This window comes from Thunnus thynnus, chromosome 19 (assembly GCF_963924715.1).
Source record: "Thunnus thynnus chromosome 19, fThuThy2.1, whole genome shotgun sequence".
NCBI classification, from domain to species: domain Eukaryota; kingdom Metazoa; phylum Chordata; class Actinopteri; order Scombriformes; family Scombridae; genus Thunnus; species Thunnus thynnus.
Genome location: NC_089535.1, coordinates 5003461 through 5020484, shown reverse-complemented (window position 1 = coordinate 5020484; position 17024 = coordinate 5003461). Strand labels below are relative to the sequence as shown.

General features: G+C 38.8%; 1 protein-coding gene across 2 annotated transcripts in view; it reads left to right on the top strand.

Annotated features, from left to right (window-relative positions):
• The window catches only part of ttc28 (tetratricopeptide repeat domain 28), a 163934-nt gene that overhangs the window by 92750 nt on the left and 54160 nt on the right, over positions 1 to 17024 (top strand). For both annotated transcript variants that reach the window (XM_067573860.1, XM_067573862.1), the window contains 2 exons: positions 5198 to 5470; positions 5571 to 5701. In XM_067573860.1, the coding sequence (XP_067429961.1) occupies positions 5198 to 5470; positions 5571 to 5701 (404 nt within the window). The remainder of the gene's footprint in view (positions 1 to 5197; positions 5471 to 5570; positions 5702 to 17024) is intronic.

The following is a 17024-nucleotide window of genomic DNA, read 5'->3' as shown; positions in this document are numbered from 1 at the left end:
TAATCTTTCTTTCTACCTTTTTCGATAATCTCTTACATTATTCTTCATAATTCTACAGTAGATAATGATGTAAACATGTAAATTCCAATAAATTTGACCTGTTAATCTCTTATAAACGTATTAAAGAGATACATAACACAGGTACACAACATAATGTGGCAATAACAGCACTTTGCTTCAACCACGAATGAAGCAGGCCACTGCTTAATGAGTGAGGATAAGCTATCAATTACATTTATAGTCTTTATTCATGTTTGAGTCATTTTTTGTCAAATCAGTATCAACATAAGAAGCTGTCTCTCTGTTTGCCATCACTACTAATAGAAATCTGCCTTCAGATACAACCCTAAAACTATTTTATAAATCAATTTTATTCTTGAATGAATTAAAAGAAATAAGCAAACAAAACATATTGGGTTGTGTTTTCACCGCGTCTGTAAAACATCACAGCCTGATTGCTGACCCCTGACATAAAGTATGTAAGAGAGTCCTTTCTGAGCTACTATAAAGTGCTCCTGTGCGGATCTGATGTAATCCAGGCTCTTAGCTAAGAGGCCTCGTATCAAGTGTTACCGGGAGTTGCAACGCCTGAGTAAACTGTTGGTAGGACAACATGTTTGCTGATGTTTTAAACAGGATGACGTATTGTCGGGCAGAAGCTGAGCAAGTTGGTAGAAAGTGGAAACAATTCGTCCTTTGCTTATAAAGGGATATTTACAAAGCCTGAGGGGTGCAAAGTTTTGCATCACTGTGATGTTTTTACAGTTTAGCAGGGTATTTACGAAGACTACAGATGTAAATCAGTCCAGCCGCGTTTCATCTTCATTTGCATAAAGGCTGTTTTCATGCGTATTGTGCATATCTGCAAAGGAACGAAGTGTAAAAGAAAGTATTTTCTGCTGCTAAACTTGGAATATTGGTTGAAGAGAGGAAACTTTTGGAGCTGCAAATGTGTATTCATCCTGCAAGAAGAAGGAAATACGTGAGGAAATGTCATTCAAATACATTTAGTTTAATATGAAGATCATTGATTGAATCATGAAAACTACATTTTTGCTCTCTCTCTCTCTCTCTCTGTGTGTCTGATAAAACAGGACCACAGATTTTTACACCTGCTGTTCCTAAACGTTAAATATCAGACACACTTTCCACACAGTCACAGTGATAAATCATGTCAGTTGTATAACTTTACATTCCCTCCAGGAACGTCTTAAGATACACTCACCAGCTCTTTATTAGGTACACCTGTGTAATCTAACGCAATCCAATACAACAGCTCTGCCATAAATTCTACTTTTACAAAGCCTCTACATTTTCAGTTTTTGTTGACATTATTAGAAAGGTGATAATTCTACTTTATGTTTATAAATGAGGTTGTAGTGGGTGGTGGTGTACTGGAGCATTATATTGAAAAGTGTTCCTAATATTTTGCCCCCCTCATATATGTTAATGGAGTGGACAAAATATTAGGAACACAAAGAACACAACTTTTATTTGTGTTGTATTTCCTCTTTATTTTACCTGCACAAATCCCTCCTCATGCACTCTTTTAGCAAACAAGGAAAAATGCAATTTGAGTGTTTAGCGCTCAAAGAAGGGCCACAAAATCTTAGTAAATATCCCACAGAGTTTCTTCTCCCTTCTCACTCCCCTCCCATGGGGGGTGGTGGTATGTCTTCCTCAAGCTCGGGTCCTCTACCAGAGTTCTGGGAGTTTGAGGGTTCTGCGCAGTATCTTAGCTGTTCCTAGGACTGCGCTCTTCTGGACAGAGACCAGAAGAGCACTGGGTCACAGCCCCCAGTGCTCCAATTACCACTGGCACCACTGTTGCCTTCACTCCCCACATCTTTTCTAGCTCCTCTCTCAGCCCTTGGTATTTTTCAAGCTTCTCTTGTTCCTTCTTCTAGATGTTGCTGTCGCTTGGGATTGCTAAGTCTATCACCGCTGCCTTCTTCTGTTGTTTGTCAATCAACACGATGTCCAGTTGGTTAGCCATCACCAGTTTATCAGTCTGGATCTGGAAGTCCCACAGGATCTTGGTTTGGTCATTCTCAACCACCTTAGGAGGTGTCTTCCATTGTGACCTTGGGACCTCCAACCCATACTCAGTGCAGATGTTCATGTACACTATGCCAGCCACTTGGTTATGGCATTCCATGAATACTGTTCCTGCCTGCATCTTACACCCTGCTATTATGTGTTGAACTGTCTCAGGAGCATCTTTGCACAGCCTGCACCTGGGGTCCTGTCTGGTGTGGTAGATATATATATAGTTGCCTTACAACCAATTCAAAAAAAGCTTTTCACTATGTCACAGATGGTGGTTTTATTTGAGTGAAATCAGCAACTTTTTGGAGTTGTTGAACCTCCAGCAACTCCAAAAAGTTGCTGACCGGCATATACAGTTTATGTACAGTAGTCACACTCACTTTATCATTCAAGTGAATGGGAGGGTGTGTCCAAACTTTTGACTGTTACTGTAAATAGTTATAGATAATATAGATATTATTGCCAAAAAAATAGAAAATCTACAGAATAAATGTACTCCCTGAGATCTTCTCTTTCTTATGCACCAGTTAAATAATAGACTCAGTGAATATTAAATCTTTTTAATAATGTAGAGAAAGAAGACAGAATGCTTTCAGTTGATCATCTTAATTGTAAAAATGATGTAAAAATTAAATACCCATACTTGGGTTTAACTGTTCTGCTACAAACAGCATGTTGTTGCAAAATACCGTCAAATATGAATATGAACTGTGTTTTGTGCACATGTCAAACTGTTTTGCTTCAACTCATATTCCACCAAGATTCCAAGTTCTTTCAGTACAAAGCAGAACTACAGCAGCACAGACGGTATGTGAGGTCACAGCTCTGCTCTCTCTCTCTGCTCTACATCACTGAAACACCCTCAGGACCAAACATTAGCTCTAATTCTCCCTCCAATCACCCAGAAATGATTTACTGAAGGTTCAACAACTGCGTGCTTCTCCTCCATACCAACAGGCCTTCCTAGAAGAAGTATTATAAATGTTGCATTTTTTGAAAATGTTATAAGGTGGTCAAGCAGAATTTTTTGTCTGCTGCGGCAATTCACTTGTTCTGTGTTTTATTTATATTTTAAATTCTTTTATTTCATGATGGCGCCCTCTAGTTTTACGTTGTTTTTATTAAATACAGTTCCATCATCTGCTTACGTAGCTGGAGTCCTTATTTCAACACAGCAAATCAAATCTTTCCATGAAGCGATAACGTGTCGTTCTATCATCGGCAGAGCAGACGGTCACACTGAGCCTGATTGCATCCGGCTACACAACACAAGAGCCACTGACTCTGAGCAACAACTCACATTAGCTTTCCTGCTAAAGTTCTTATCTAACTAACAGACATGAACACACTTCTTGTCCTGCAGCTTAGCTTGCTGAAGGACTTGGTCTTGGTCTGGTTTTATATTGTTGTTTGGATGTTTTTAACAGTTTTATTGTGGAATATTCTGTAGTTTTATGTTGTTTTTTGATCTATGGTTTTATTGTGTGGGTATTTATTTCCTACATTTTGGTAGCTGTATTTTATTTGTTTACACATTATAACATACTATTACTAATACTATTACTATAATGTAAAACACTATAAAAACTTTTTATTATTATTTGATGTGTATACAAAGACATTCAGATATTATAAAAACACATTTTGACCTACTCAGCTATACATGAATATAAAGTAAACAAAAGCTTGTGCAGGGGAGGTAGGAAGCTAAAGGCTTATACAAAGAGCTCTCCAAAAAAAACTGAAGACAAGATAAACAGAATCGCATAAATAAATATAATGAGGCATAGAAAGGCTACTACAAAATAAGTAATCAGTGTTGCTTGATTAGGATGGGAGAACTATAATTTCCATGTTTTTAAAGATGAATAAATTGAACCCTTGAACTCCACCTCGCTCTGGTTTCCTTGATGATCACTTTGTTCAAAAACATCAGATATGTGAGAGTTTGTGCATCCACTGCCTCCTTTAATCATACGACCACAAGCTGATGTCTGCAGGTAATGTTCAGTTGCTTTTCACGCTCTTGTTTGAGCGATCGGAGAGTTTCACAACAACCTCACTGTGTCTCCGTTCGCTCCACCGTGCCAGAGCAAAGGATTCTCCACAGCCAGCGCCTCTCCTCATGCAAACCAAGCATTTTTACAGTAATCTGAATATAAACTGTCACCTCTAAACTGCGTGTTAATCTCAGCAGAAAGATTCATTATAAAAATGCTGACTCATCAACTTTTTTTTTTCCTTTCATGACGAGATGAAATCGTGTGGCATGATGAAATCATCTTGCCTTCACTGACAAAATCATGCAGAAAATATTATTTGAATATTAAACAATGTAATTTGTATTAGGAAATTAGCAAGGGAAATGCATGCTTATTGCTGCAGGCATGTTTTATTATTTTGAGAGACAGATTGGAATTTTGACACTGTCAGCATTGGATAAATGCTAGATGTGAATTTATGCAGCTTCCAGATGAACAATTTAGATGGGAGATGCCTAAATTTTGCAAATGTCCTCTACATGCAGTGGTGCTGCTCTTTCCAATACACTTGACTGACAGGGGACTGTTTTTAAAATAGGTCATACAAAACACAATATTTATATCGTATTTTGCATGATTTATAGTTCAAAAATCTCCTTATTTAACTCATACTAGCACTTTATGCAGCACCTCAGTTCAGCCTCTGTCTGAAACAGGCAGTTTTTGCTCCTGTCTCTTTAAGGCCCACTCTGTTCTGATTGGTCAGCCCCAAACGATAGTAGTTGAATTTAACTTCTTTTCCTCCTTTTTTACTCAAAATCCAACTCAAAACTTCTCAAATACATCCATACATGTTGGACCCGGAATCTGATCAGAAATATGAGAGGGGACAATGTAAACAACACATGGAAACACCTTAGCAACAACCTTAGCAACAAAGGCTAAAGAACAAACAAGGTAGAAAAAACTGTTGCAAACGAAACGTTCAGAGCAGGTTGAAGCCCTGGCTTTTGACTTGTTATACTATATTATATACCTATATATATACATATAATATTTATGACGTGTGTTATAAACCATTAATTGAATGTTTATATCCTGCTTACAAAGGCTAAATATGTGGACTTAAAGTAATCTTTTGTGTGTGTTTGTTTACACCTTCACAGACACACTTGAGCCCACCTACCAGCAGCTGCAGAAGATGAAGCTGGACAAGAGCCCGTTCGTGGTCGTGTCCGTCATCGGTCAGGAGCTGCTGACTCACAGTTTCCACGGAGCGTCGGTCGTGGTGCTGGAGGCGGGGCTGAAGATCGGCACATGCTCGCTGAAGCTGCGCGGATCCGTCTTCTCTGCCCTGAGCTCCGCCTACTGGTCTCTAGGCAACACGGAGAAGAGTATGGCCTACATGCAGCAGGACCTGGAGGTGACCAAGACTTTAGGTATGGAAGAGGATACAATTATGGAGTGCAGAGTGTGAACAGATGGTGAGCAAAATGGTTTGAATTTCATGTACATCTCTGTTCTTCGCTTCATCTACAGGTGACCAATCAGGTGAATGTCGTGCTCATGGAAACCTGGGCTCTGCTCTCTTCTCCAAGGGCAACTACAGAGAAGCGCTGGCCAATCACAGAAACCAGCTAGTGCTGGCGATGAAGCTCAAGGACAGAGAAGTATGTTTGCATGCATGTGTGTGCTTCTGTTAGTGTTGAAAAGGGAGAATGTGCTCATGTATATTCATTGGATGACTCATGTTGTATAGATCTGCATTCAGTCTTGGCTCAAGGTGCAGTACCCTCTGCCTGCGTAGGTCTCGGCTTGAGTGTTTTTTCTTCCGAAGTTGTCGAGTTTGTGAGAACAAAAATGAACTGCATATATTAGAAGTTAATATCAAAGTGTATTTTATTGATATTTGTCAGAACATATTCAATGTCAGTATTTGATGTGTTAGTCGTGGCTCATAATCATGATCCTACAGAGAATTATCAGTGACTCTGCAGCTCCTCTCAGCTTTACGGAGCTTTATTGTGAGTTTCAGCTCATTGTTTATCTGTCCGGCTGCAACTTTACTGTTTTGGTTCACTCTCAGCGCTCTCATAGCGTCGTTTTCAGAGAAAAAGCTCTAAAAAGCCACTGTACACTACCTGCTCAGCACCAAACAGCAAACAGACACAGTTAGCTGTAGACTAGCTGGTGAACATAGTGGAGCATTTAGCAGCTAAAGAGCCAGATATTTCCCTCAGGAGTTGGTAGAGAGTAAAAACAGAGCTGAAAGAGAGTGAATATTGGACTTACATTCACCAGGTGGACAAGCAACTGTTTGCTAACAAGTTCAACATATCAAAAATCACTCAGTGTTAGTCTTGGAGTCGAGGAGAGCGGCAGGTGAGCCAACTGTCAATCACAGCTGTCAATCAACGCCCACACAGCAGACACAAAAGCTACTATAAGTCTTCAGATCTTATTAACGGAGCAATAATTTTCCAGGACACTTATTAGAGGGCCTGAATTTAGAGATTGAGACCATAATAACTCATGAAAACGATGATTGAATTAGTATTTCTAGAGAGAAGTTGAGGCTTTTTGAATGGGAGTCAGTTGCAGCCGGTATCTAACGGTGGTGTTGCACTTTAAGGTTCTTCCTCAAATCAAGATGCCGCTTGGCAATAACAGCCTGATTTTAGTGCAACACAGTCAGAATGTGAAAGATAAACAAGTTAACAGTTGATATTTGCAGCCAACCTCACAGCAAGGAGGGAACATTACCAAACTGAAAGCACAGAGCAGACCGAGAGTCAGCTCAGCAGGAGGATAGTTGCATAGCACATGTACAATATTGATTCTTTGTTTAGGAAACTTAATATGTGTAATTCTCAGAGTCGTACCTGTTAGTCTACAATATATATATGTATGACAGGACAATGTCATCAGTTCATGACTTTGAATCTCTAGATTTCCAAGATTACATGGTCATTCGAACCCAAATGAATACAGAGAATAAACTCTTTCTTTTTTTTTTATTTGGATCTTTTCCATCTTCTTCTCCCAAACTTCTCTCTCACTCTTTTTCTCTGAAGCAGTTTTTCTTCGCTTCGGGCCACAGATGAACTCATTGTCTTTCCTCTGAAACACTTTGGACAGTTGTGAAAACCGTAGTTAATTAGATCGCTGTTACAGATTAGACTTTGGCCCCTTTATGTCTCAAAACACAAAGTAAAGCTGTCAGGTTGTTTGTGTGTGTTTACCTTTTTTTTAACTACTCCCATATGCTTGTGAGCATGTGTGTGTGTGTGTGTTAAATTTCCCAGAATGCAGTGTGAATATACAACATTGTGTCATGACAGATCCAATCATGTCTCACTGGGTTTAATGTTTTATTTCATCTCATGATTTTGTGCCTGTGGCACGATTTGTGGAATATTTAACGGTCTCTTTAATATTGTAGGAGAAATTTAAACAACCTTGTGTGTTAATCAGCGGTGTTTCGTGTCACTATTCTTCGATCTTGTTTGCTTTCTCTGCTGTATGTGCATATGTGCAAATAGTTTCATGTGTGCCAAAGTAAGAATTTGTACATAAATATTTGTGACTACCAGAATATGTCACTGTTGGTAGTAAGATTAACGGCTGCCGGTGTTGACTGATCGTCTGTCTGGTCCGTAACACACGTCCTGTCTTGTCTTTTGGATACTTTTTATCTCTAGTCTTTTATCGCTAATCTTCTTCAAGCTCACCTGTCCAAGTTTTGTCCTGCTAATATTTTTTCTTGTGCCCTCAGAGGATCAAACTAGATGAGTTCTGTTCGGTTTTCTTTGGCTTTATTTTGATTCCATTTGTTGTGTGTTGCCGTATATTGATTAATAATTAGTTTGTATACTTCATTAGGTGTTGATTATTAATATTTTTCCCATTTTTCTGTCAGGTTTAAGTAGTTTAAGACATGCTTGGAAATATGGATAAAATCTTATATAGCAGCATATTTAATTTTATACAGTATGCAAAATACACACTTTCTAAGTAACTAACTCACACAAAACACATATTTATCCTGTATGCTGGTAAGTTTAATACTATGAGGATGTTTTTATCTCCTCTACGGATCCACTTTTGCAAACTTGTACCTGCAAAACTGAGCATCAGAACTAACCAATCACCTGCAACTATCTCTTAACTAATTCCCAGCTCATCCCATAATGTCCATAACAGGTACTGTAGAGGTGCACAACTTCCTGAGGAAATAAATAAATGATCAAACTAAATAAATAGCAATGCAGAGGCAAAAGCACCCTCCATGTTTTCAGTTGATTGTGTTTCCTCCTGCTCACAGTAATGTGTGTTGGCGGAGGTTTCACACTCACACTCAAATCCTGCGTAATTTACGCACAGCTGGCGAAGCCTCAATTCCTTCATTAATTATTGAAATCTTCCAACGTTGCACCAGGATTTAACTGTCCTCTCTGAGCTTCCACACACAGCTGAGCACTTCCAAAAGATTCACAGTTTATACAGTCAGATCATTTGAAGACTAAATTTTGAAACCCCAGTTCTGCTTCTTGTTTGATAAAATGACTGTTTAAAAGAATTTTTATTTTTTTTACCATTGGATACATAAGGATGAAATCAGTTATTTTTATTTGACTTTAAAGTGAAGGTCTTAAAATATGTGTCACTCATCACCTTTCAACATGCAAATAAACTTTACAACATGGACGAATAGATAATCAGCTGAAGTTTTGGATGAAAACATGACAGAGAGGAAGGTTTCTGACAGAAACAGCTAAAGAGAATCAACTTAAAACTGACTTCAGAAGAGTGTCGGCGGTGTTATGGATACAGACGTAACCAGGTTACGATGACAAAAGCAGGCCTACTTGCATTGTCATACTGGTAAATTTTTAAGGGAGTTGTAGTTTTTTGTATGCTTACAAATTAATGGTTGTTTAACTTTGTTAAAGTCACAAAATGTTTGAATTACTGAAAGCAGGTGATGAAGTGGAGCTAATTTGTCTTAGAATATGTACAATAAGCTGCAGGAACATGTGTCTTTGTTTCATAATGACATAATGAAAGAAACGCTGAATGAGAGACTTGCTTTGAGTTTCAGAAACTAGTGGAACAGAGGCCGGACAGGAAGTGACATCATGACTCTCTATTAAGAGTCCGAGAGCTCCTGAGATTCCTGAGATCCTGCATTTCACACAATGATTTTATATCACATTGTGATACGTTATATTTATTGGAAATTCATTTATGAAACAGTTAATAAATAGAACAACCAGGAAATTTTTTTAAAAATCTGGAATAAAATCCTGAAAAATTGCGGTGATTCATCACATTAATGCAGAAATCTAATATCACCGTAAAGATGTAATCAGTAGACGTGTTTCAGTCGGCACACACATATTTAGATTCTGGCCTGTATGAAAAAACAGGACTCAACTTTATTTTAAGGATAGCTAACATTGTCAAGTCAAGTTAAATTTATTTATATAGCATCTCAAAGTTATCAGTTACACTTATCACACAGAGCAGGTCTAGACTGGACTATTTAATTTACAGAGACCCAACATTCCCCTACGAGCAGCACCTGGTGACAGCAGCAAGAAAAACTCCAACAATAACAACAACAACAACAATAACAACAACAACAACAATAATAACAACTATAATAATAATAGAAATGGCGTCTAGCAGAACCACAGCAGCAGGCGATCCACGACCACGATCCATAGAAACTAATGTATGAAACAAATGAATGAACAATATGGCAAAATTACTGGCAGTCCAGTTTTAAATAGATAAATTAACATGAACTTTAGTTTGAAGTTACCTCCTCTCTCCTTCAGAAATATAATCTTACATTCAATATCTTTTGATCAATATTTGTCATTAAAACATCAACTATGATGAAGCTGTTAATTCAACAAGAAGTTTCTCATGTACAGTTTTATTATAACTGTGCTACGGCCTCTATAATGTTCCTGAAGGCACCGCTGGACCCTCTAAACACATCACACACTCGATGTTACACTCACACACACTCAGACACACACACACACAGTCACCTAATAGCATGTGATTGCATCCTGGATCCGGAGAGGTCGATTGAACACCTGTCACTAAGACGAATGAGGCTTTGAGCGAGTTCATTTTACTGAAAGCTGTGAGCGTCTACCAGGAGTGTAGCGTGTCTGGGTGTATTTCTGTCCGTGCATCTTTACGTTTTTTTATATTTTAGGCTCTAAATTAAAGTGTCTCATTAGCTATGAGTCATGAATGCTGTTCACCTTGGAGCTCAGACGCTCAGGATCGAAACCAGACAGACTAGTTTTCTCTCTCTCTCTCTCTGAGCTTGTGTGTCGGGGAATAAACGCGCCGCAGACGGAGTCGAATATCTGTGTTGTTGACAGATGATTATTGAGCTTTTTTCCCCACAGGTGCGCAGCTTAAGGCGACTCAAACATGGCCATCGACCGAAATCCATATCTCCTACTGTGTGTTTGATTTGCCACACGGAACATGTGTTTGTTTGTTTCCAGACAGCGTGCCTCTAAACACAGACAGAGACTGCAGAGAGCTGATGTTTAACCTGCAGAGACGGACACAATAAAGACAATAAAGACAAATCCTTTACTGTATGATTCAGTCCAAAACAGCTGCTTTGCAATTAGTGCTGAGACAATTAGTCAGTTGGATGATAAAAAATGAATAAGTTACTTCCTTTTTTGCAATAATGGTCACGTTTCCAGCATCCAGCAGGGCTCCATGTTACATATCTCTGTAGCAGCTGATAAAAACAGAGCACACGAGCATGAAAAGGAGAAAAAAATAATTAATTTAATAAAACACAGATGACATCTGAGGTGAGACGCAGCAGTGAAAAGCAATGAGTTTTTATTTATACACCAACTTTTCCACCGCAACCAAACGTAAAAACATTTCTGCTATATTGAGATTTTTGAGAATTTCCAGTGTTTCCTCTCTATTTTTTTAATGCAAAATTTGTAAATGTGCATAAAAACAATTGGATGGAAACACACTTAATGATAAAAGGTGCAAATTTACTATTGAAATTCTTTGAAACAACAAAGACAGAGGAAGACAAAATCAGATTTTCATTATTAGTCAGATTTGTCACCTGCGGCTAACTAGCAATTTAAGCTATCCATGAGTTGTGTGAAAATATGCATATAATGGCTACATTCATGCTATTATGCTAAACCGTAGATATATGCACATAGATACCATATTGCTTGATGGCACAGAGTGTATAGTGGGCTGCATGTTTGTGTATAAGAGACATGATCAATACAAATGTATCTATAATCTCATATAGCTTTAGTCAACGTTAAAGCTTATTCTTTGAGGGAGATCATCAGGGAGGTGCTCAGACACTGTGCATGTTACTGTATTCAGGTTTTCTATCAATAAATGGAATAATAATAAAATATAATAAATGGAAGCTACAAATTCACTTCACTCATAAATTCACTGTAGAAAATCCCTCTGCAAAAGATTAATAGCCACTTACGGTGCTTATAGTGATAATGGTGTATTAAATCCAACATGTTGGCGACAGTAGAGTGTTGTAAAATAACTACTCACCCATGAAATCATTCCTTAAGCCTCGGTTTTGGCATTTCTCTCTATAGAACGTCCAAATGCAGCACAAAACTCTGGTGTTCTGTACTGCAGAGAGCAGCCAGAAGACAATAAGGTGACAGCTGAGACACATCCAACAGCCCAGATGTGGCATTTATGTGCATATATATTAGGGATGAGCAGAGATCCCAGTATTTGTATTTGTATCTGTATTTGTTGAGGCAGCAAAATTACTTGTATTTGTATTTGTATTGGAACGAAAGTGGAAAGAGGCTTAAAAATCCTGTTTTTGTTTTTATTACGCTTTTAATTTTAGAAAATTAAAGTGTTACAATAAGTGTTCATGAATAAACTACCTTATGAAGGAGGTCCACACATCGGGTCTCGAACTGGAGTCTCTCAGATCATAGACGACTGCGCTGATTAATGAGCTAAAACTTTACTCATCACCTCATTGCAGACAGACTTCTACCTATTTATACACCCATAACACAGAGACAGCACACCATGCAACGTGTAGGGAGGAACTTTAAAGGCAATTATTGCGTTGCACTTTTCATTTATTGCCCTACCTAACTTTGTGGAAAGGAGAAGGGGAACAACAGGTTATGGAAAAGTCCATTGGGAGCACTTTGCATGTGTCAGTAGTTCAGCTTTATCTCAACAAATAATTTTTAAAATATTTGTATGAAACAAATATTCGTATAAAACCCACTATTTGTGCTTTGCCGAATAATGTATTTGTATTTGGGCACACCCCTACTATATATAAAAACAACTGAGGCTAAAGTGTCTGCTAAAATGTTAGCATTATCACCAGTAGATGATCCATGTAGAGCTAGTTAGTCCTAATATTGAAAAGGAATCAGTGTTTGTAACATTATCCCTGTTTGAATGCTTTGCTGACATACTTATGAGCATGAAGGATGTTAGATTTCTTCCTTATTGTTCATATTTGAGAAAAAGAAAGAAGAGGCTTTTAGGATGAGGATAAACCAATGTTTGCTTAGTGTTAGCTTCCTCAAATCAAATAAAGAGCAGGCCAGAGATGCTAATGTGACTGTCAACAGCTAACATGAGAGCAGACAAACACACTGTTTGACAGATTCTTGGTCACTCAGAGTCAAAACTGACATGAGCCAAGTTAACTCAGGTCTGTCGCTTCTCCCCCCCGACACAACAGCAGGAGAACTCATTTCTTTCTTTATCGCACGCTGAGGGTGAAAAGCTCACATTTTCTGGGTGATTGAGCTTTGCTTTTCGGAGGCTCCTGCATCTCTCCTGGCTAGTTTATCGAGCACAGCGGCACATGCGGGATGCATTACCACCACGAGTCTCCCTCCCTCTCTGTCTCCTATTTGTCTCTTCTTTTCTGCTCTCACGCGTTAAGAGATCGGCCTCTCTACAACTTTTTATACTCACAAGGTTTTTTTTCCTCTTTTCACCCTCACAGAATTAGATTTTCCTGCGTCGTTATTTGTAATGACGGGTTCTCTCTCTGTGCAAAAAATGACAAGGGTTGTCATCCTCTTTTTATAAATATATAAGTAGACATCAACAAAACACACATGCAGCGTACAGGCTCTCAGTCCCAGACACAACAAGATTGGATTTTTTGGTGGGGTTTTTTTCTCGTGCAGGGGAAACATCGTGTCCTTGAGGGAAATCAAACACTTGTCTGGACAGTCGACTGTACACACAGAGGCCTCCTCGCCATTTATTAAATCTCCCATTCCTGCCTAGAAGTCCGCCTCGGAGATGTGTCAACTGGATTTTATGTGTTTACGCTCATCACTTTGCTGGGAATTGGGGTTTCAGTGGATGTGTGCTGTCCTGCTTTCACACACACACACACACACACAAATCTACAGCACACACAGAGACACACATGAACAGGAATGAAAAGAGCAGGGTGTGCTGCTCTTAATTAGAAGTGGTAAATTCCACAAAAGGTCACTTTGGCTGTTTTTCGGTGACAGTTTTTAGAACTCATTAAAGCCCCGAATTAAAGGAATGTGCATGTATTATCCATCCATAGATAGTATTAAACCGATCATCATTTTCTTCTTCAGAGCCAAACTTCACATTGTTCCCTTCCTCTCAAAAATAGGTTTTCTTCTTCTTCTGCTTCTGCTTCTGCTTCTTCTTCTGCTTCTGCTTCTTCTTCTTCTTCTTCTTCTTCTTCTTCTTCTTCTTCTTCTTCTTCTGCTTCTGCTTCTGCTTCTGCTTCTTCTTCTGCTTCTGCTTCTGCTTCTTCTGCTTCTGCTTCTTCTGCTTCTGCTTCTTCTGCTTCTGCTTAGGCTTCTTCTTCTTCTTCTGCTTCTGTTTCTTCTTCTTCTTCTTCTGCTTCTGCTTCTGCTTCCTCTGCTTCTGCTTTGGCTTCTTCTTCTGCTTCTTCTTCTTCTGCTTCTGCTTCTTCTTCTGCTTCTGCTTCTGCTTCTGCTTCTGCTTCTTCTGCTTCTTCTTCTTCTGCTTCTGCTTCTGCTTCTTCTTCCTCTGCTTCTGCTTCTGCTTCTGCTTCTTCTTCTTCTGCTTCTGCTTCTTCTTCTGCTTCTGCTTCTGCTTCTTCTGCTTCTGCTTCTTCTTCTTCTGCTTCTGCTTCTTCTTCCTCTGCTTCTTCTTCTGCTTCTTCTTCTGCTTCTGCTTCTTCTGCTTCTGCTTCTTCTTCTTCTGCTTCTGCTTCTGCTTCTGCTTCTGCTTCTTCTGCTTCTGCTTCTTCTTCTGCTTCTGCTTCTTCTTCTTCTACTTCTGCTTCTTCTTCCTCTCCTTCTGCTTCTGCTTCTTCTTCTTCTGCTTCTGCTTCTTCTGCTTCTGCTTCTGCTTCTTCTGCTTCTGTTTCTTCTTCTTCTTCTTCTTCTTCTTCTTCTTCTTCTTCTTCTTCTTCTTCTTCTTCTGCTTCTTCTTCTTCTTCTTCTTCTTCTTCTGCTTCTTCAGTTGGATGTTGTTCTCTACTCTGTGCAGACTGAAAATCTCAGTTAAGCAGGTGAACCTACAAGCATGATTTGTGACATCAGAACTAGTTTGGAGCCAATCGTGGTCCAGTATGCAGCTTCCACAAGTGTGATGTAGAAACTTGAAGCCTCCAGAAGCACAAACACTGAGGATGGACTTTACAGTGAAGGAGGAGACATCTTGTGTCCAGCTGTTAAACTTTTAAAACTAAAAATATTTGCATATTCATAGATTCTGGATTTTTGTTGTTGTTGTTGTTGTTAAGGGAGAAGGAGTAGATGTTATTTTAAGAATGTGTTTGTGGAAAAACCCTATTAGACACGGATTATTATTCAAAGCAGAGTATTTATATATATCTTAAAACACGGCTGGAAGGGATTTTTAAAGTAATTATTTCATGTTTATGTTAGAATTTCTGATTTTTTTTTATGAACATACAAATATTTATTTTAAGATCTCCTCCAGACATAAAAAATACTTTGAACAATAATTTGTGTTTCCACAAAAAAAAAAAAGTTCAGTTAACTAGTTAAAAAATTCTTTAAAAATGACATCTACTCCCTCTCATCCTCATTAAAAATCTATGAATATGTAAATATTTTTCATTCCAAAAGTTGAACTGCTGCACACGAGACGTCTCCTCCTGCACTGTAAAGTCCATCCAGTGTTTGTGCAACGGAGGCTTCAAGTCAGCTTGTGTGAGTTACATACTGGACCAGGATTTGCTCCAAACTGGTTGTGATGTCACAAAACCTCCTCGTAGATACTGAACACTCCATTTGCAAAGTGACCTCTACTTCCTCCTTGTGATGACGTCATGCTTGCCCTTAAATGTCCATCTGTTTCGTAGCTATTTGATGCTAAGTTTATATTTCAAGCTAAGAAAGAGAAAAAGAAGTGAAATCCTGCTACTAGAGTTTGTTTACGCAGCCTCTGGAGCTGGAAGAAGCTTCCTGAGAGCTGGCCAATCAGAACAGAGTGGCCTCATCAGGACAGGGATACAGAGATCCCATAATATGGCCGTAGAGAACACCCGTCATTATGGCGGCTTTGCTTTTTTACACTGAACCAGACAAAACCAGTATAATGCCGTGATTTTAGATAGCGTGCTGGCCGTCGGCGTCTAGTGTGTGTCGTCCAGCTGTGCCGGTCGTCCCTTTTACATAGATGTTGATCCAGCAATGTGATGCTTAATTGTGGAACAACAATGCCACCTCATTCCTTCTTTGTACCTTTTTATACAGAACAGCGAGGCGGAATAACGGCGCAACATTCCCGCCTTTAACAGACTAGTAGTTAAAACATCCTGTTTCAGCCTGTTTCAAGTTGTTTTTCTTTCTTGAAGGATGTGATAAAAGCTTTTTCACCTGACTCTGTAGAGTGCATTTTGCAAAAAATAACAACATCTTGGTAGATGGTTCACCTATTTTTTCTTCTTCTTTTTTGATAAAGATGGAAATGTATATTCTGCACGTGCATTTTTGTTAAACATTTAGATTTAGTTAGTTAGTTGATTGCAATTCTAAATGTCTGGAGGAAAATAATTAGCTCCAACATACTGTTAGATATATCTGCATTTGTACAATTGTGCAGTTTTTAAGAGAACATGATTGAATTGACATTATTATTCATCAGTATCATTATTTTAAAAATGAAGGCTCACTCTTATCTTCTCTCCTCTGAATCACAGAGAGAAAGTGAGTGCACGTGGGATATAAATGAGTAACGAACATGCTAATAACTCCTCTTTTATAATTCATAGCTTCTTCTCTCCTCCTCTCTCACGTTCTTTAAACTTGCAAACATTTAATTACAGTCTCAGACTTTATTCTTGGCCGTCCGTCATTGTGTGTTTTGAAAGGTCAAATTCATGTTTTATTTTTTTCGTGTGTGTGTGTGTGTGTGCTGCTGTTGTTTGTGCTCAGCGGGACTCTAACTTAGTTATTGTCTCTGTGATTACATCAAGGAGATGATTCTTACAGTGAGTCTATACCTCAGGACAGGGTTTATTGATAATTACATCACGCTGTGTGTTCATAGATATGAGCTGTGTTACAGTTTAACAGATTACACTCATTATCAGTGGTGTCATGTTTCCTGTGAAGGAAACGGCGCTGTTCCTGCAGGCTGTCCTGACCCACCAACATGTCGTTTCTGTAACATGCTGGAAAGCCATCGGGTTTAAAGGCGACATATTCTGCTTTTTGTGATTCTCTGTTATTTTTTTTTTACTGTTACAATGTCAGATGTTAAACATGGTCAAAGATACAAAACTTGAGGTGAACGTATAAACGCTCCCTGCAAGTCAAAAGCCAGGGCGCCATCCAGTTCTTCTTTATATTACTTCTATGGTTTACGTAGCCTCTGGAGACGCTGGAATCTTCCTGAAGCTGGCCAATCAGAACAGAGTGGGCTCATCAGGAGGCGGGCCTTAAAGAGACA